This window comes from Zootoca vivipara, chromosome 11 (genome assembly GCF_965207765.1).
Source record: "Zootoca vivipara chromosome 11, rZooViv2.hap1.1, whole genome shotgun sequence".
In the NCBI taxonomy this organism is placed as follows: Eukaryota; Metazoa; Chordata; class Lepidosauria; order Squamata; family Lacertidae; genus Zootoca; species Zootoca vivipara.
The window spans coordinates 19,957,798-19,979,399 of record NC_142594.1 but is presented as its reverse complement, the minus strand read 5'-3'; the positions used below and the strand labels follow the sequence as shown (position 1 = coordinate 19,979,399).

At 39.8% G+C, this 21,602-nt stretch overlaps 1 protein-coding gene across 19 annotated transcripts in view; it reads right to left on the bottom strand.

The window, feature by feature from the left end:
- Nucleotides 1–21,602, bottom strand: part of SATB1 (SATB homeobox 1) — a 116,705-nt gene that overhangs the window by 66,051 nt on the left and 29,052 nt on the right. For 13 of the 19 annotated variants that reach the window (XM_035128721.3, XM_088654333.1, XM_035128725.3 and 10 more), the window contains exons 2-5: nucleotides 20,708–20,943; nucleotides 16,748–16,924; nucleotides 16,055–16,181; nucleotides 15,213–15,336 (exon numbers count right to left, since the gene is read on the bottom strand). In XM_035128721.3, coding sequence (XP_034984612.2) covers nucleotides 15,213–15,336; nucleotides 16,055–16,181; nucleotides 16,748–16,924; nucleotides 20,708–20,918 — 639 coding nt within the window. In that variant the 5' untranslated portion in view covers nucleotides 20,919–20,943. Of the gene's footprint in view, nucleotides 1–15,212; nucleotides 15,337–16,054; nucleotides 16,182–16,747; nucleotides 16,925–19,589; nucleotides 19,753–20,707; nucleotides 20,944–21,602 lie in introns of those variants that run through there. The other 6 variants (XM_035128727.3, XM_088654339.1, XM_088654340.1 and 3 more) reach the window with 2 other exon arrangements.

The window sequence follows — 21,602 nt, the reverse complement described above, 5'->3', positions numbered from 1 at the left end:
ACAAATTAGGCCACATACATCCAGGGGAAAAAGAAGAAAACTATCTGAGGTACTTTTTATTTGCATTGTTCTTCATTTGAAAGGAAAAGCTAAGGACCGTATCACTTCAGATTAGAGAAAACACATTTAAAGTATTTCCCCATATTAGAAAAGAAAGCATGCTGCCCTTCTAAAAACTAGCCTGATAGAGGGACCTTTCAGATGTCTTTTTACAGTCTATACATGATAATTTGGGCTCATGATGGTGTCAGGGCAGTTATATGCGATTACATTTTCAATACTGTTTGTGCCTATAAAAGTCTTGGGGTGGACATACTGCTTCGTTTCTAATGTCCTGTAGCTTCCTGCTGAAATACTGCAATTTTCACACTTTTTTTGGGGGGGGGGGTAGAATCAGGCAGTGGCTTGTCCTGCTTGTATTGCACTATAGCACCCTTCCAGACTGAAATGATAACACTGGGCATCATTGTAGAGCAACTAATGAAGTGGAATGGTGCATGGATGGTCCAGTATAAATCCACCAATAATTTGTAATTATTGTGTCAATCACATGTTGCAGAATTACACCTAGGAAGAAGAAGAAAGTCAGCCAGTCAGGGGCGCGGTGGCATAGTTCTCTGGCTTATGTCCTTCATGTAGGGAATATTTTATAGGTGACGATTTGTGGGTGATGGCATTGCCTTCACTCCAGAGTATTTTCATAGTGGCATCACCATGTAGCCAAAATCTGGATTGGCTACTTGATTGATTATTTATTCATTTCATTTCAATGCCACCCTTCACCCACAGATCTCAGGGTGTTCCACAACATAAACATGAAGGCCTTAACTTTTGCTAGGAATAAGGGGGACAGTTTGAGGCTAGGGGGAGAGAAAGCTGTGAAAAGGCCTGCTCTGAACCATCACCATTTTTGCATGTGTGTTCTGAATGTGTCAAGGGAATGCACTTCCAATAGGTCAACGCTTACATTTCATTTCTCTCCCTTCCCCCCTCCCCCCTAAATTGCACTAGATGAAACACTGTTTGCAAAAGGAAAAAATCTTCATGCAACTTCCCCTGTTTTTCAACACGTGAAAACTTATTCAAATAAGAATGGGTAACATTTGACCAGATATGTGATTTTTATCAGGAGCGTACAAAAGGAATGGGATGAACAATGCCCAAGGGGACTATCTTATATGCCGATGACACTTAGTTCTATTTCTCAACGAGTTTTGAATCAGGAGAGGCTATTCAGTTCCTGGGCCATTGCCTGGATACAAGTGATGAAATAGGTGAGAAAAAACCAGCTGAGCTTGAATCCTGTGTACATGACACTTTACACAGAACAGATGCAACAGCCCCCCCCCCCAATCCCAAGTGGCTTACAATGCAAAAGAGACATGTTGAAGTGAAAGGGGAGGAGAGGAAGCAAGGGTCAAATGTGTGATTATTACAAATATTTTGGCTTAATTACAATAAGGTACAGTGGTGCCTCGGGTTACAGACGCTTCGGGTTACGCATTTTCGGATTGCGTACCACGGGAAACCCAGAAGTACCGGAAAGGGTTACTTCCGGGTTTCGCCGCTGCGCATGCGCAGAAGCACTAAATTGCGCTTCGTGCGTGTGCAGAAGCACCAAATTGCATCACGCGTGTGTGCAGACACGGCGCTGCGGATTGCGGACGTGCCTCCGTCATGGATTACGTCCGCAACCCGAGGTTCCACATTATCAGGACTAAGGGGGTGAGACAGTAGGGAATTCAGAGGGAACAGAAGAAAAAGAAAAGCAAGGATAGAGGCAGGAAGTAGAAATAAGATTAGGTGAGAGATAGACTCACTCCAGTAACATGTTGTGGGAAACAAATAGTACAACTTGATTAAAATCTGATAAACTCATCATCAGATTATTTGATCAAAGGACAGAATGAATGTGGCACGCCAGCAAAGACCTTAATATTCTCCCTCCCTCATTCTCTAGACTCTCACCTGATGCATTTTCTCCATACAACCACTTGCTTAAGTGACTCTTCAATTTCCTATTCTCCCTAGCTGCAATGGCAGTCTCCAGACTTCATGAATCTGGGAACTTTGATATTTTTCTTACATTCTGCCCCACCCTTAAAAAAGAAAACCCCCGAAGAATTTTCTAATGATTGTATGCCATACATTTCAGGAGCAAGTAAAGGTAAAGGTAAAGTGGACCGTTAAGTCCAGTTGCAGACGACTCTGGGGTTGCAGCGCTCATCTCGCTTTACTGGCCGGGGGAGCTGGTGTTTGTCCGCAGACAGCTTCCAGGTCATGTGGCCAGCAGGAGCAAGTACACAAAGCCAAAGCCAATTAGCTTGTTTCATTTCAATGGCAATGATTTCAAAGGCTAGACAACAGAGTGGCAAAAGGCTCTGATGTTTAATTTCTCTCTCCTATTATGTTATAGTACACCAGTCTACAATAAAACTTTCCAACAGAATGGAAAGTGACCTCTATTAAGTTAGGGTTTGTAGCCAGAAACTTCTACAAATATGAAATGCATAGGTACATTAAGAAGCATTAAAAAGCCTCAAATTCACTACAAATAATGTCAGTTGAGGAAAACTCTACAATATCTTACAATATACACGATTTTTTTAAAAAAAAACCTGACATGCTTTCTACCATATACAACTTCTGTAGCCCCTTCCATTAATAATTTGTTGTTTTATGTTGGACTACTTATCTATCCAACAATGATATTGCCTTTCTATTGTATCTTTACAGTCCTGAAATGTTTACATTCATCTATTCAGGTCAATATGAAATGCTTAGATGTGGGGATTACACGAGGAAATTGTGCTTGCATGTGTGGGAATGACTGAGATCTGGTGCTGGCAAGCCACACCGATCTGTGAGAGTGTGGGCATTAGCACGGCAAGCCGGCTAATGTCAGAATGGGAAGAAGGACAGGTCAGAGGCTCAGGTCAGCAGGGCAACAGGTCACAACAGAGCTAGAAGGATCAAGGAGGATCTGGATGGAACTGGATGAATCAGGACAAACCAGATGGGTCAAGCTAAGGAGGGTAACACAATGGGAACTAGGAGGGGGTGTTTACAGAGTGACATGTGCTTGGAGCATGGACAGAGGGCATGGCAAAACAACACGTGGGCTATGGAGGATGTCTTAAGGAGTGACCGGGTGTGACGTTACAGGAAACATCACCTTGTATGGGACTGCACTGCTGTAATTGGCTAGAAGTTACACTGTCGTTGTAATGATTAACTGTCATCCTGAGCTTTCAATAAAAGGAAGCGCTCGAGCTCTGCTCTTGGTCGCCTTCCCATTGAGTTCAACCTGCCTCGAGTCGTGCTGTCTTTGCCCCAGACAACACTTATATTCATCTATTCGGCTCAAGATGTCTAGTTGGTGACTTTACATGAAAAAACCCCACATGCCACAAAATCCTTTCTTCTAGTACAGATAATGGGAAGGATCCAAAGTGCTGCCTTCCCTGAGGATTCAGATGACGATGAATGGGAGGAAGAGACAAATGGTTATCGGAGTTCTCTCACTCAAGCCCTGGACCAGGAGCTGAGCCCTTCTGCTGAGAATCTTCCTCTGGAAGTTTCACAGACCCCCTCTTCCTTGGTTTAGTGGGAGGAGGTGGGGTTATCCAATGCCAGGGAGGTCCCTTCAGTGCCAGAGGAGAGAGCTCCATGGCACAGACTGAGCTGTCAAGGGAGAATGAAAGTCGTTTATTGTCTCCAAAGCAACAACAGCACCTCCATAGGCAGGGGCAGACCCAGTTTCCAAGAAGGAGGGCCTGGCTGGGTCTGCACATCTGTTTTAAGGGGGGGGGTAGATGGGGCCAATTGTTGTAACACCTTCATGCTTATCCATGCACAGTCTCAGACTGCAGCTCCTGAGCCTGCAAACCTGAATGAATTCTTGAAATGCATTTAGGGAATCCGAAAGCTTTCTTTGATCCATGCTTCATCGCTGGTGTCCAGGGGCATCTGAACTAATTTCTGCTCTTCTCTTGTTGCTGAGTTTATGCTGTCTGAATAAAACTTGGCTTCTTACTTCCAAGAAAGTACACCTGTTGTTGTTCTTGGGTGGCAGCCAGGACAGTTCCTTCTGTGAATGAAAGAGCTGCTTCTATTCATGGGAATGAATGAGATTTGTAGAGGCTGCCTATTGGAGGAAGCAGGGGCAGCAATTTTCACCCATTTTCTCTTTTACCTGCAGCTGTCTGTGCTGCCTTGTGCTGTTCTGGGGGATCACCCAAGCCACCAGAGAAGACATTCAGGGGGCACAGATAGAAAAGGGATGGGCAAAAACTGCCTTCACCCCTTCCTGCAGTGTAAGCAGAACTCTGCTGAGCATAAGTCAATTTCCAACCCATGCTGGTGAGCTCCCTGCAAATCATTGTCTAGGAAACTGGGAGACAAATGTAGGATTTTCACCTTCTTGTAACCATAGTAAGTATTAACCATATTACCATTCATACACAAGCAATGCTAAACTATGATTAAAGGCAGGCAAGGAAAGAGAGGTGGGTTTGCTCTAAAGAAGGAAGTAGGAAACCTTGGTTTGCGGAGAGTCAAAACATCATGCCTTCAGTGAGGCTATCAATCATCCACCTCTATGAAGACAGAAACAGTAGTTTCTATTATGAAAGCAATTTTTGCATCTAAGATGACTGAATAACAGGCCTTAATCATTTGGGACGATCAGAAATGTAAATAGTGGGAGGAGTGATTAACCTAAAGTAACTTTTTTTTTGCAGTGGCAGATGTGACGAACGACATACCTCATAGAAAATGTATCAGTGTTATGTGTGATCAAGTGAGTGTAGGTAGTTAGGATTACTAGTATAGATAAAATAGCTCTCCTCATACTGAGTTTGAAAATTTTGCAATGGGGGGGGTCACACTTATCTGGGAGTAAGTCCCATTGAACTCAGTAGGACTTCTGAGATGATGCATGTAGGATTACTCTATCAATGTTCTATCTATCTGCACTGGACCTGAAGTATTTTTTTCATATCCATTACTTTGGGTGACAGCTACGGTACTACATGTTTAAGCCATTTCACAGGTCTATGGTTTACTCGGGCTAAAATTAGCTCTATTTGACGACACAGTAGCAACCCTTCAGGACAGCTGGGCCACAATGTTGTGAAAACACTGTCAAATATTATTTTACAGTTCCCACATAAAATGAAAACAGAGGCTTACAAATTAAAAACAAATAGCAAATTAATGTACACAGCTTACAGCACTAGTATATTTAACAGAGATTATTGTGCAAATAAGCTCTGTGCGTGTGTCTGCTGTATAGAACCTGAACCAAGACTCTCAAAGTTCTGTGCTCCCCCCCCCCACAACTCTCTAAAACACAAACTAGCACATGTCTGTTCTGTATGTGTCAGGTACAACTACAACTCTTGCAAAAGCCACCTCACGGCTGGGCAGGTAAAACTGATTTTTTTGTTATCTATTGGAGCAAGTATGTGCAGACATATTACCAGACATATTACAGTGCTTCCACTAATTGCAATTGCTTTTTTTTAACCCTCTAAGAAACTATATCTATTAAAATTGTAAAATTGTCATCTATGTAGCGCAAGTTTGTTTGTTTGTTTTTTAAAAAATCCAAGTATCTTGTTGGTTCATGTAGAAGAATATGTTTTCTCCTTCCATGGAAACATAGCTCAGATATACTTCTCGGGTTTTTTTCCTGAACAGAACAAACAGGGCAATAAGCAGAGTGAGCAAAATTATGCTTGGTGCAAACTAAAATCCATAGGGGCTAAAATACTTTGTAATTGGTATGGGCATTCTATAGTACTGTAGTTCTCATATACATGAGCACAGTAATTGACCCTTACTGCTGCTGAGCATCCAGATTTTTAGGAACCATTTTGCATTCAAGGTTGCTGAAAGGAAATTTGACCTGGAAAGTATCAAAGGGAATATTATTTTTAGGGGTATGTATTGGCTCTGTGTAATGTCCCAAATCAGAATGCACTGTTAAAATGGCACATCAAGCTGGATCAGAGCCTCCCTATCCTGACTCACTTTGTGAACTTGAGTGCTTAAAAAACACTGCATTTTTAATGTAGATTCTGTGTCTTTTTAGAAAAACCAAACTAACTATGGAAACTAACTATGGAGGTTGTGGAGAGGCGAGAGGAAGATCCTTAATTTTGACAAACAGCTCTAGGTTTAATGAGAGAATTATTTTCCCTGGAAACTACAATCAGAGTTATTTGGGAGAAGGATGTTGAAATAAATATTAAACACTGTGCTTGCTTTAAACTTGAATCTATGCTATTTTTTCCTCCACTACCTATGCGAGTCAGTGGTGATCCCTCTCTCCTATAGGAAACAAGTTCTATTGCAAAAAATCTATTGCTCTTTTTGGATGTTGGGAAAAGCCTGTCACCCCATCAACAATTATTGAGGTAAAAGGGCTGGCATTTCCCCCCACTCCAGACTTGCCTGGGGATCCTCTGCCATTGCATTTACCTACCCCCAAACAGTAAAGTCTGGGGGTGGAGAATGACTTGCAGGACAATGGCTACATCTATCATTCTGAAATGTAGCAGGCTTCATCTCTTCAGAAATAGTGGCCATGCCTGCAACTTACATCCATGTCTTGTAAAAAATAAAACTTTTTTTTCTTTTTAAAACAAACAAACTTTTAAAAGTGCCCTGCATTAAAACGCCTTAATGTGCCTGCCTTTAAGGTTTAATCTAAACTAGAGGGGCTATTTTGCTCTCAAATTTCATCCACTTCTGTGAAAAAGAAAAGTTATAACCATTTTTAAATTCCCCATTAGAGTGAAATGGGTGGCAGCAAACAGAGTTTCATTTTATAACAGATCTAACCTGATGAATTAGATCGGAATTGGAAAGACACAGAGCAGTTCTGAAACAGATTGGGATGCTTCCCAAAGCTACAAATGCAAGTTGAATCTTGTGACTAGTGCACACCTCTAATTATTTTACCCTTGTGAATATGACATTATTAATGCTTCCTCACGTAAAAATACTGAAAATGGCTTATCTAACAAGTCAGGAGAAAGTACCAGAATATTCCACAGGAGAACAAGCTAAAATGTCAATATGGGGGAGAATAGAAGTGTCCCAAACATACACATCCATTCTTAAGAATTAGCAGCAGCATCAGTAAAAAGAAGAAGAGCAAGACAGAATTTTAAGGCCACCATATATTCTTCTGCTGTTCTGGCCATGTGTATAAATTTATTGTAATCCTAATAATGTTTAAAAAAATGCATGAAAGACAACGAAAGTTGTCTTTCAAGTGTGTCTGTAATCTAACAGGAGTCTGTAATCTAACTCCTGTGGTTAATACTTCCATGCTTGCTCAGGGTAGAAGAGGAGAGGGAGAATTAAAGGGTGGGATTGCAAAAGAGAGCAATCGGAAGGTCTTAATAAACCACATTTGTGTTGGTCTATTTTCTTACTATGTTCCAGTGGGACACCCCTTTAGTTTCTCTTTCCCCATTACTATTCTCCACTCAGAACTTTGTTTTACTCTTGCCTGGCATTGTTTTGACAAAACAAGCAAGAGAATTCTGATGATCTGATTGGTTACCGGATGTTGTTATTCTACAGATAGTGCGGAAATGGACATACCACCAACTTTATCTAAGCAATTATAGATGGGCAAGCACCATCCCCCACAAACTCGCTTCGTAATTAACTCATTTTACTTAAGCTTTCTCTGAGAACTCTGTCAAAATAAACAAACAGAGGTCTTTCTGAGAGTTCGCCAGGAAATCCTGAAAACACAGAAACAGAGAATGTTTTCCTCACCACCACTATTTCCATTAGCCCAACATTCCCAAACTGCAGACAGAGGCAGGGAGCAATTCAGCAACAGTAAAGGAGTATTCTTTAAAGCCTAGATACTCTATTACTATACGTAAAATGCTCCCCACGCCTCCCACCTCCGTCCATTAAGCAGACAGGCACTGGGAACTTTGTTTCCCTGTCAGGAATGGATGCTGCAGCAGAGCCATGTAGAATTTTAAAGATGGGGCCTCTTCTTCCCTTGCTAAGTCCTCTCTCACTTCAGCCCTCTTTGCTTGTGGCACCTCTTTTTGGCAAGGGCAAATACAAGAGAGTTTTGAGAATACGGAGTCATTTTTAAAAGCCCCAAAATTTAGAACTGGAAGATTTGGGCTCAGCTCATAGTGGTTGTTTCTGTTTCTCAATTTCAAATTTAGAGAATATCACTATGGGGGGCATTGTTTTGTGTTTTGGTTTAATTGTTTACTTGTGTTTTAATCTTTGTATTTCATTCTGTGAACCTCCCTCGTATCTTTTGATGAGGAACGGTATATCCATTAATTAATTAATTAATTAATTAATTAGGAAATGTGACTCAGAAAGAAACATCTCATCACACGAGCAGACATACAAGCTAGGGGCCTTGATTTACATTGGCCTGTCAGGTTAAGTCAATTTATACTTTGCAGGTGCCTTTTTTCCCCCCAGAGGAATTTTTAGAAAACAACAACCTTCTTGTAAAATCTTCTATTCAAGGATAAAGTTGCTTGGAATGATGAAGGAGGGCGAAAACCCTGAAACGTATAAACATTTGTAAAGGTGATATAAAAAGGCTGTGCTATGCATAAAAATGCACTGTAATTTAATGATATCACAAGGCCGTTCTAGAGCTTGAGGCAAGCGGTGTATATTGCTGCTCTTTGACACAATTTGATTTTGCTAATGAAATAAAAACGCCTCCTTTAAAAGCTTTAAGGGATGTGAAATACCAGGCCTTAGACAACAGAATTGGCTACTACCTGTTCCAAACCCTCAAGCAAGAATTGCCTAATGGCCTGCTGATAGAGATGTCTATCTTGGGATATGGGGAGAGGCGGAGACAAGGATTAGGGTTGTAGTACCTTGTCAATTTTTACAACAGAGAGAGGTTAGATTAGAGCATTTTCCTATTCTACTTTTTTTTAAAGGATTCACTTATGTCAGAGTTCAAGCTGAATCACAAATCTCGTTTTTAGCATTATTACAACTGCTGAGGTATACAAGGACTAAGGCTGTCGAAGCGTTGTGAACACATGTAGGTGCACACACAGCAACATGTGAACTCTTCAAGTTGAACATTATTTTATATGGGTGAAGTATAGTTGAAGGCCAATTATGTAATATGTAGAAGAAGACTGAGGCAGTCAGGACCTATATACGATAACCAGGAATAAGTTGTAGTTTCGTGTTTTGGGGAACCTTGGGGCAATATAGTCCTCTTTTTAAGTGGGGACACCTTTTCCTCAGCACTACTACCCATTCTCTCCCTTCTAGAGGAAGAACATAAGCCAAGTGGAAGATGCTGCTCCACTTCTTCAGGCCTATTCAGGGCCGGCCCACCCATGAGGCAAGGTCAAGCGACCGCCTCAGGGAGTGGAATCCTCAGAGGCAGTGGAATGTATGCACTCTAAAGCATGTATTGCCAACTTCTCCTGCTACTGCTGCAGTGGCAATGGTTGTGGCATGCTCCTTGGAGGCCACATCTGCTGCCCCCTCAGTGTCAGCCCCCCCCCCATGCTGCGTCTTTGCAGGAAACACTGCTGATCTTCTCCCACCTCCTAGCGGAGGCTGCCCTATGGCTCTGCACCCACCCAGTGCTATTCAGAGTGGGCTTCTTTCCACCCCATGACGGCCTTTGATTCCCCCATCAACCATCAGTTAAGATTGATTTCATTCCCACCTCCACCCCCCATTCTCGATATAGAACTTCACTCACCCCCTTGTTTCTGATGTAGATATTTATCCCCCCCCATTGTTCCTGATGTAGATCTGTACTCACTCTTTCTTCCCTGCTGTGTGCACCATTTTGTTGTTCACTTCCGGTGCCAAAATGTCTCAGGCCAACCCTGTCCCTCTGTCACTACTTCCATGCTCTGCAAAGCAGCTGCAGTCAGGACAAAGAGCCTAGGGCTTTGAGTCTCCAGGGAATTGACAGCAGGCCCCTTGCATGTCCTGGGCATTGGCTGGTGCCCAGCACTACAGACCTGCTCTCCCCTCTCAATGCCTTCCCTGACAGGATACACTGGCCAGCTGCTGAACAGAGAGATTACTCTAAGTGGCTTCACTGGTGAATCCGCATTGTGCCAATCTCCCCACCCTTCGCTTCTGCTTCACACCGTCCTCTGTCCCATCCTGTGAGCTGCTTATGTTTAGTGGCAGATGCCCACCTTGCTTCTCTTAAGTATTTGTGTTGATATAAGCATAATTCTCTACAACACAAAGCATTTCACATAATTTAAGGCTTTAGCAGGAATACCTGGCACTGGTAAAGAGGAAAGAAGGGGTTATAATCCAAACTGCTATCCCTGTAACCAAACTCAACACACCGCATTGGTGTCAAGGCAATTAACACTACCAAGACTCGTTCTTCCTACCTTGTGCAGGCCTATGGAGCCCAGTTTATACATTAACGTGGCCCTACCTTGGAGAAGGAGTGTCAGCACCTTGTCCCCAACCCTTCTAAAGTTTGAATGCAAAATTAAGCATTCTTACAAAACTTAATATACAGATCCTGGTTGTCTAGACCTTGATAATGAGTTCTAGTAATCCACCAAACAGCATACATGCAGTCACTCTGTTGCACTTTGTAAGTTATCTTGCACTTCTTTATGCAAACAATATGTATGAGAACAACAGGGCAATATTACTCTCGATCAACCTGCTGTGGAGGTAAGAAGTTATTTTGCACAACTGCTGTATGCATAGTTTCTAGTGGATAAACAACGGCATCTCTCACAACATTCTAGTACAGAGGGGACAGAAGATAGAAAGCGCCCAGTTCTAATATTGCAACTTTCTTCTTGCTCCCCGCCCCTAATTCAGACTAGGCCAAATAAACACCAGCTTCAGTTTCCACTGTTTCATGTATGCACAGAAATGACAAATTAAAGCCTAGGCACTTGCTTCACAAACCACGCACAATGATTAAACCAAAATCAACTAAGAGTCTTGTGGTATCTTAAAGGCCAACACATTTATTATGCCATAAGCTTTTGTGGATTAGAGTCCAGTTCATCAGATGCATGAAATGTAATCCTCAATTGGCAGGTATTTATTACACAGATGCATAAGTGTAAAAGTTGGAGTTAAACAGCAATGAAGTAGAAAAAGGATGCTCTGTGATGATTTGTTTCTTACTTTTTTTGCATTTCATTGCCATTTAACTCCCAACTATTACCTTTCCCACTCTTTTATGTCCATTTGTATAAATACCTGCCAACTGAGGATTACATTTAATCCACAAAAGGTTGCGTCATAATAAATTTGTTAGTCTTTATGGTGCCACAAGACTCTTCTGGGTTTTTACTGCAGGGAGACCAACACAGCTATCCCTCTGGAAATGATTATAACTTCACTCCAAAATTATTGTTATAAAACAAACACATTTTAAATCTATTTTTAAAGCCAAACAGTTTATAGGAAAAAAGTAATCAAACTAGGGTTCTTCCCTATATATAAGCTCAAATATTCTTCACAATGATTAGGACGAAATGCAAACTAAAATAACCCTGGGGAGGAAAGCGAAGCAGAGCTGATGTGCCCCAAGGGCTATAAGTTAATTTTGCTTGGTGCAAGGAACCTTGATAAAATGGATCACCGGCTTTTATTTTTCATTCAAAAAGTCATTATGGCTGTTAGGAAAGTCTTAAGAACTTGACAGCCATATAAATACACGGAGCAAAACCCCAGAATCATACAAACTACAAAAAAAGTTTTAAAATAATCATGGGGTAAATTAAGCTTGATTGGCAATGGCCATAATTCTCCATAGCTTCTGCTGCAAAGTATGGGTTTGGATGGATCCAAACCCATCTCAGACATAGATGGGGCCCTCCTTTCTCTCCTCATGCTGCTTGTGCCTGGGATAACTCAATAAGGTAATATCCTTCATTACAAAACTATTAATCCTTACCCCAAACAGATAGTCTCTTTTAGCTGTAACAAAACCAGCATCAAGAGCCATGGAATTCAAACTGAAATACAACATTTCCTATATATATATATATATATATATATATATATATATATATATATATATATATAATGCTATATCCTGGTTTTGCCATATAAAACTTGGAAGATATAGACTGATCTAAATTATTATAAAATATGTATTATTTTCCAGATTCTTGATTTCAGTTCTCTCAAGTGCACTTACGGTAAAAATTATTTCTTTTTTTAATTGCAACTTATACTAGGAATGCTACATAAGGTACAGATATAAGCAAAGATAGCACAGCATTGCATCATATCTACATTTGTGGACAAGCTGTGACTAGATTGCAATAACATACCAAAGTAAGTAAAATCCTGCCTCTTCAGATAACTGACTTGCGCGTCTCCTGCCTTCACGTTATCAGATGGTGTTGTAAAGTGACTACATTTCTGCACACACTTACTTCCAAGTAAATCTCAAGGAAAGAAATTAAACTTACTTATGAGTAAACATGCATCATGTTGTGTTGCATATTCTCTAAAAATGGGCAGACAGTTTAAGAACAGTGCACAAAGGACGCGCATATATGCATGCGAGCAATGTATATATTCACGACACACGTCCTACTCTTTCTCTGGAAACCTCCCTTTTACACAGGATTTGCGTGCATTTTTCCATCCAGGTATGTGACCTCCTTAACTTCAACAGCTACACATGCACCCAGAAATCTAAGGAATTGGTTGTGCACGGTTAAGTCTTGCAAATATACTGCTAGAATAGTTTCTAATGACTAAAGATAGTAGTGATTGATTCCACTATAAAAGTGATCTCTCCTAAGCTTCCTAAATACCCATGTTCTGTCTAAATAAACGTATTCTAAAGGACTTTAAGAAAGGGAAGAAGATGGGTGATACATAATGGTGCTTCTCTGCTGATAGAAAGCACCTTTGATTCAGTCAGTGGAAGGGGGGGAGGGAAGGTGATTTTTCACAGATTCCCTTTCCCCTCCCCTACAGCCCCCCCCCCGATCTCCCCCAGAGAGTTGGGAGACCCTTTGAAACAGCATGAAAGGTATTATACGAAATAAGGGACACTGGTAAAAGCCACTTTCCTCGACAATTCACTGATGGAAACCTCTGCTGGATCAGAGAAGCTTCTGTCAGCAGAGGCACATGAGCTATATTTTAAATATATAAAATACCCATTTTAATTAGAAATTATTTATATGAAATTGTTTTACTATAGGCAAGATAATTCTGAGTAACAAAAGATCCAAGCTCAGACAAGATTTACATGGAAACAAGACCCATTCATTCCAGTACGATTCACTTCCAAGTGTGTATTTTTAAGGCTGAAATCCTAAACACAATAACAATTCAGCCACCCTACTGACCCAAATGTAATAAAACCTATAGATAAACCAACAATTCGGCTAGGAATAAACACAGAGCTAGAATAGAAACTAATAAAATCTGTAGCTTAGGAAATTATCAGCTCAATTCTTGTCCCTGCCACGGAATACCAAGGACGCCTTTGGTTTCCTCAAACCAACAGATTTTAGCCTCTATCTAAAATATTTAAAATAACAAGATTGTCTTGTGTTAAATACCTGTTTGAAAGATTTCTGAGCTAACATACTTTACATTTTGAAGCTAAGATCATTTCAAGCAGTTCAATAAAGACCTGGGAGGCTTCGCATCATATTAATTAGCTGTTCATTACTATTTACAAGTTATCCTTTAGATGTCACAATAGCCCTTTCCAGCTAGTATGAGAGACAGTCCCCACTTGCATAGCTGTTAGGTCGCCGCCTGTATGGTGGCCCAATGGTGCATGAGACTATATTGTCTAATGCCTTCTACTCAGTGCTATTTTTCTAGAAAAAGAGGTGCCAGAACTCACTATGAACGCCTCCTTTGATCTCTTATAATGGCAATGGCGCTCAGCTGGGAGGTGCCTGGACTGAGTTCCAGTGAGTTCCGGCTGGGGGGGGGGGGAGGTGGAAAGCCCTGCTTCTACTCATGAGTCAATTTGTGAAACCTGAGTGTGAAGCCTCTTTTTCTATCTGACATCTCCACTGTTATTTGCTTCACTGTTCTGGGAATCTTGGCAAGCTGGCAGAAAAAAGTCTGGAGAAAAGCCTGATCAATTTCATGAGCAAATGAATCTAATTTTTAAAATTGGGTATGTGGTGTGTGTGTGTGCATGCATGCATGCATAGACAGACATAGACAGACAGATACACACACACACACACACGGCACAAGTAATAATAATATAGTAAAATTAAGGTGAGGAAGTGTCAGTGAAATTGGCAACATTTTCCCTTATTGGGTTGGACCAGAGAGCAAGTGGGTGGGGAATAGTGACTCAAATAGTCACTGGACACATGCCTCTGGTTACAGAAAAGAAAGGAGAAATCAGGTAATCTTGCTTGTCAACAATGACCAAAGAGGTATTTCTCTACAAAGGAAGAGAGGTTAAAATATGGAAATGAGCCATTCACATAATGGAATGACACTGGGCACTGAACTAAAAGGAAGCACTTCAAACAGAAAGCACCTGTTCACAGGTGGCACAAAAACGACACCACAGGAAAGCTGAAATGCAACTGATGCGCATGCAGGAAGGCACATCTACAATATTTTAACAATTTGATGCTAGCACTGCGTTTATTTCGTGAATGCACACCAACAGTGGGAAAGAGCTCAAAAGCACTTTTAAGTGGCATGTCTGGAATTTGTCTCGCTCATTATACTGTTATTATGGATTTGGATTTGTCCTAATAATTTTTTCTTTTTTCTTTTGTAGATGTTTAGAATACATCATACATTCACACGAAATACTGAAGTGACTCTTTACTTTTTATAAATTAGCATATTGAACTAGTTTGGTTTGATATAACACAACATTCAAATTCAGCAGCAGGTGTGACCAAGTCAAGAGCCTTTTAACTACGGCCACACACCCAATGTGCTCTATTAACACAAGTTACAATAATGCAGTTCAAATATCTGACATAAAAAAGCAGCAAACTCCAGCTTTGTATTTCAGTATGTCTTTCACAGGATTAAACCTGAATAGTTGTTTAAAAATAAATCTACTACATTTTAAGATCTGATGAAGCAGTAATGCAAATTTGCGGTTTTTTGGCAAGAGATTCCAGCGGCAACAATCTGTAGAACCTCAAATCAATGTTGCCTGTGGTGTTTTATTATTTATTGCATGTTATGCTAAGTACCTGTGAAAGGGGACATTCCTTGGCCAATGAACTCTGGTTCATATCCTTCAGTAAGTCCTTCAGAGCATTTCTTACTGTTGTGTGAGACCATTGTTCAGGAGGCAAGTCTTCTAGTTTAGGGCAACTATTTGAGACATAGATTAGAAAAAGGATTATTACAAGATTGCATTCTGCTGCAGAACATTCCTTTAAGACAGACAGATTTCATTTTGTGCATCAAGCAGATGCATCTGGAGATTGCTCTCAGTCTCCTGATTGTTCCGATTAGTTAATTACTTTATACAACACATCTGCTGTATTGATGCATGAATTATACATCAGCTGCATGTGGCGACTATTTTTTCATGTTACTTCTACCTTCCTGCTCTGATGCGCTTGGTAAAACAATTTAAGGTGTAATGCCTTCTCACGACTGATCATGAAAAGAATTAATATATTAGCTTCCCCCACTTTTAGTTTAGCGAAATTTAAAAAACCTCGACAGCAACAATAAGAGCGAACAAGTCATTCTTTTTTTTCCAAAACACACACAGATGGTGCTGTTCATGATATGCAAAAATATTTTTCTCTTAAGTAAACTTTATGTAAAATGCCTTCTTGTAATGCATCATTTAATTGACTAAAATGCAATATACTTTTAATGAGATACCAAAAGGAAAGCTATGAATCGCAGCTTTGTGAATATAAGGATTCTACAATATTTTGGGGTGTGGGGTGGGTCCTGAAGAACTGCAGTAACAAAAGAATGCAGGTATTATTCTGAAGGGTGGCCTGCATTAACTCAGCAGGAACTGAATATTCACAATATATCAAATTCTAGGCTGCCACCCTGTGTGACATACCTGTGCAACTGGATTTTCAGTGTGACCACGTGATAAACATCCTGCAGCATGTCAGCTACTGTAGCATCAGGGGCATCTGTGACATAGGAGAGAGGAACTGGGTTCCATTTCCCAACCTGGATTAGTCCTGTACCAGGCAGAAAGATTACAGGAAAAAAGGTTTTAATCGCGGGGCTGGCAATTTTAAGAAAGCAGGTAAAAGAATCCATGATTACAGGATTCTTTTATATTACGCAGTTATTTTTAAAATGCACAGTCAACCAAGTATGTCCTCTCCCCTTACATTAACAGATGAGTGGATAATGAGTTACTATACCGAAAAACATGCGTTTGTAAATTTCCCTGTAAGAAACAATAAGAGATGCTCAGTCCTGGGCGGCGGGGGAAGGTTAACTTTCTCAACTGTCCACCTGCTGAAACATGTCTCTTCCTTATGGATCTTCAGTGGTATAGATTATTAAGGATTGTTACTCCACTGAAGGCATTTAAAAACAAAGCCATACTTCCAATATTTCACACGGGCAAAATATGTGCTAAGAAAAATGCAATGCAAAATTTGAAATATACATTTTACATGGCTGCAGATTATAAGAACTAGTACGACGTATCTGAAGATAAGGAATACCCTGTCTGCCCAGTCCCCCCACTAAAAGTAAATGAAGATTGTTTTGCAATTTATCAAGAAATGTTTACCTTTTGCTTGAGCAGCAGAGCTATGAGAATATCCAAGCGACAGCAATGCCATTTCAATCAGCTGGTTGAATAGCATGTCCTTCCTTACCAAAACAAATTCTGCATGCTCTTCTTTGCAATCATACTCAATGGAGTTTTCATAATGTTCCACTACACAGAAAACTGGAAGCATGGTTCCTGTAACACAAAAATTTTAAGAAATCAAAATTTCCTTGTTACTTACACGTACTTTCTGAATGGGTTGTCAAAGAAATGCTATGCAGCTGAAATCCTACCCACAGATTCCTGCCAGATATAGGCTACATCACATGCATACATCTACAAAATGCTATAACAGGTGTATGCACAGGTCTTGGTCTGCTCTAGAATTCAGTACCTGCTTATAGAAACAGTGAGGTTGGCTGCAGAGAAATAATGTTGGTTGTCCTATCTGATTTGTTGTGAGCGTCTGCAATGTGACTACTTAAATACATACTGCAGAAGCCTTCAGAGCAAGCCATTGCAATGCCATCAACATAATTCTGTTTACAATAAAACTTCCCTAGTAGTGCCAAAAATACTGAATTACTAATTGTCACAAAATTTCACCTTTGCCTGGCTGTTCTTCAAATTTCACATTTACAAAACAGTGCAAAACAACAAAAAAAAAAAACCCAAACCCCACCCAGTCTAATGCTAATTGTTTTTACTGTTTGGAAATAGGCAGGACACACTCAAGTTACATCTAACAAGATACACATTCTGGAAAGAAAAGAAAAGAAACACACACACCTACACAATTCTAATTATGTCACATTTACTGTAACCCAAGTTACTGCCATTATATGTACTTTGAGCAGCTAACTAGTAAAATAATAATACTGTGCCATAAATGTGTGCACATAATTAACTTCCCTTTTTCTTTTAAAATTAATTTCAAGGGACTATTTTTACATTGCTGTGGTCCCAATGTATCAAGATGAAGAAAAGGTTTATAAATCATACATCACATCTCTCATTGATCTCAATGAGATGACAGCATTGCCAGTGAAACATGCTAGGCCTTTTTTAAACACCAGAATATTTGTGCCTCTTAAAATTTCGCTTTCATTTGAGCTAGATTTAGAGTAATAGCCCGCTGTTCATGCAGCACCGTACCAGTATCGCTCACTTGCTATAGGAAGGAGCTGTTCTTGCGAAATTACAACTGGTGACTTAAATGAGAGGGAAGTTGCATGTAAATATAAACACCTGCATTCCACTAAGCCACTAGCAGAACTCTGGCTACCTACAGTGATGCAGATCAGACCCCTTTACTGACAAGATTTCAAAGGGTTAAACAGCCGCTACAGGGGAGATGTCTCGTGGCATACTGCCAGAAGGGCATAATCTTTAGCATAAATGATGGCAAAGGTTACTTTAACAGGGCGCCCAGGATCGCCAATTAGTCCTACAACATTAATGCCTCTGTAAGCACTAGCCCTATCTACATTTACAGAAGTCATCCAATCCTGCAGAGGTATATAACGCATACTGCACTTGTAAAAGTGATTTATCGAGACATTGAGGTAACTTGAACTATAGAATCTCTTTGTTCATTTTGTTCTCTTACACATACAGTAGATTACAGTGAAAGGCTCCTTTTGAATTACCTCTACACTGAGCAGTTCACCACCAGAGAAATCAGTTTCTTTCAGGATTGCTTGGAGAGATAAGAGTACAAGCTTCTCTTGGTTTGCCGAATAGGTTCAGCACAGACCACAAAACTTAACCATTTGCCAATAATTTGCATCTTATAGCAAGATGTTTCAGAAAGTTGTGTGGTGTTGTTGTTGTTTAAAAAAGACTAGGAGCGTGAATATCATAATGTAAATTGCTGATTTCTTCCTTGGTTCACTTGTCAGAGCTTGGGTAAAATCTGCTTCACAATATGCTTTGACCCATCACTACCCAAACACACAAAGCATGGGAGTAGGAGACTGGATGAGATTGGAATCATTATTAAAAGTCTAACTGCAGAATCTGCACACATTTTTACATACTTTAGAAATACAGTATCAACTTGTGCTTACTCTATTGCTTCCCTCCTACTGACCTCAAAATAAGAACATTACCGGTACATTATTTGGGGGGGGGGAGTAGACAGCCTCCCAACTAAAGCACCCTGGATTTACCCCCAACTGTGCTAAATACAGATTTATTGTATTTTGTATTATAATGGGAAAGTCAGTGTTGTTATTGTGTGAAAGGCCTGTAAGCTCCAGCACTTAAAAACACAAATGCCCTTCTCAAAGAAGCAGCGCCTCTTCTTGACTACTCTTTGATATCCCCCTGTAGCTACCAAAAGGTATCATCTGACTACAGATGTTAAATCTCAACAACCTGTCACAAGTGCCCTTCTATTAAATGTGAAAAATGCTAGACAGGAGACCACAATCTCAGCTAGCTGATCACTCTTGCAAATACTTGGCAAGATCTCCCAAGTGCAGCAACTTTATAACCTTCTAGTATTAAAGGGGAAAGCACTGGTCAGTGCTCAATGCTAAAAATACAGCATGATTTAAACCTGAAGGCAGTGTTAGAGGTTTTGCCGAAGGTTTATGAGTCTATGTAAACAGCACGTCTGCCATAAGAAGCAGAGAGGTCTGTAGAATCCTTGTCTAAAACTGTCCTGGCATTAAAGTTTGCTGTGCAAATATCACATAATACCAGAGACAGCTGAAATCTCCTATTTAGGAATTTATGGAACTTATATGTTTGCAGGCGTCAGAAAGTCTTTTTTATATAGCCCCAGTGCTTCACAGCATAATATTAATGCACTCTGTTTAAAAAGCAGCAATAAATTATATTTTTAATGCCTTACCCCGGCTTTCTTAAGATGCATACATTCTTGGCAAACAATCAATAAATAGGGTAATCATGAGCAGAGGCCAAAGAATTTGCTGAAGTGCTGTTTTTCCATTTTTAATAGATACAGATCTAACAATACGGACTGCTGTGTCTGTTCATTCCAAGATCAATATATTCTTTGTTTTCGCCAATCCAAGGAAAAAAATAAATGATTGTATGATAAATGTTATGCATCAGAATGAAATGCCATTGCCTTCTAACTCTGTGTTTAATTGTCTTGGTTAAATTCTGTATTTTGCTTAGTAAATGCAAGAAGAATCTGAATTATAAACTAGTAGCAATTACACTGAGAAAAGGAGTGCTAAAACAAAAGCCAAATTATATACAGCACATTTAGATATAAATTAACATGACCGTTGTGTATGTTCCACAAAAATCATGTATACTATTAATTTTACTTTAAAATATTCATAATACAAGACATAACGCAGACACACACATACCACAATCAGTCACCGGCTCTAAAAGTGTCTCTTTCTTGTGAGAATGTCTAATTACAGCAAACCAGTCATTGAACAATATGACACCCAAGTTGTTCATTGCTCAGTAATGAATTGTACTTAAGGAAACAAAGTGCGAAAAATGGTCATCATAAAGGAGTTTTCCACTGAACACCAAAAATGCTTTGCATCACTTTCTTGAAGCCAACTAGCAAATGCAGTCAACCTTCCAATTTTGGACTCTTGTCAAGAGTAGAAGGAGAAATCTGGCTTTTCAAGAACCTATTATTAATTCACAAGCTATAAAAGTGTTTTGCTCAGTGCCCCACACAGAACGAGCTTATTACAAGAGTTATCTTTGACTGGTAGCAGTAGTACTAGGTTCTCAACAAGATGGGTAATCTGAAGGTAAGGAGTCTTTTTTTCCCTATTAAAAGGACTCCACCCATAAAAATGCTCCACCCAATAATACAGTTCAACATTCCAAATGCCAGGATGAGACACATGTAGTACAGAAATGTAGTACTGAAGTACAAATTATTTTAATTTTTTTTTGAAATATGTTTCTTCTAAAAGACACTATATTGTTTTTTTTAAAAAAATGTTCGCATATTCAGAATTATCGTGTTACCTTTTCTAGCATGTGTTTTCATCAGATGTCCAGAGTGTTTTAAAGGCACTCCTTGCATTTTTGTTCCTGTACTTCCAAGTCTTCCTCTTCCTAACGGGCTCCCATTCTGCTCCAAGCGGGCAATTTTGGCTGGTGGACCCTTCGGATCGCATACATTGTTAGACATTTCTGAATGTTCTTTCCCCTGAGTTGTCTCGTTCAAATGATCCATACTCAGTCCCGCCTCTAAAGATCACCTGCCATGATTTAAAAAAATATATATGTGTTGTATACGCGTGCGTAGTTTTATGTAGGCAGCTTTACACATGTACATGATACATCTGTATAGCATGTTCACATAATATTAAATATGTATCTTAAGGGAAAATACACTCTCAGGAAATTTGCTTCATTGTCAAATTATTTCAAAATCTTAGGAATTTCTAAGCCTACTAAATACATTAACTGATTTACAGTATATACAGGATTGGTATCTTAAGAATTCAAGAGTGAGAATAGTAGGTGTGACTGATTAAGTAGCATTCACACAGTAATATACCCACTGCTATAGGTCTCTCAGGTGTATGTTGTAAGGTTATGCTTTTGCCCCAAATTCCTTACTTTACCAAAATATTTCTGTTTAATACAGAGAAGTCTTATATTGTTTTCTCCTTAGGAATAAAGAGGATAAAACTTTCAGCTAGGCATGCAACAGATCAAAGTACTAATATGATACATCCATACGTTTATTTTAATATATATAAATACCCAGGTTCCCACTGCTCAACAGTCCCTGGGAATTTCTTTTATGTAGCTTAACTTTTTAAAAATAGGCATTAGGTTGATTGACAACAAATAAAAAGATGTAGGTATGTGCTTTTCCATGTTCAACAGCAGAGTTATGAAATGCTAGGGC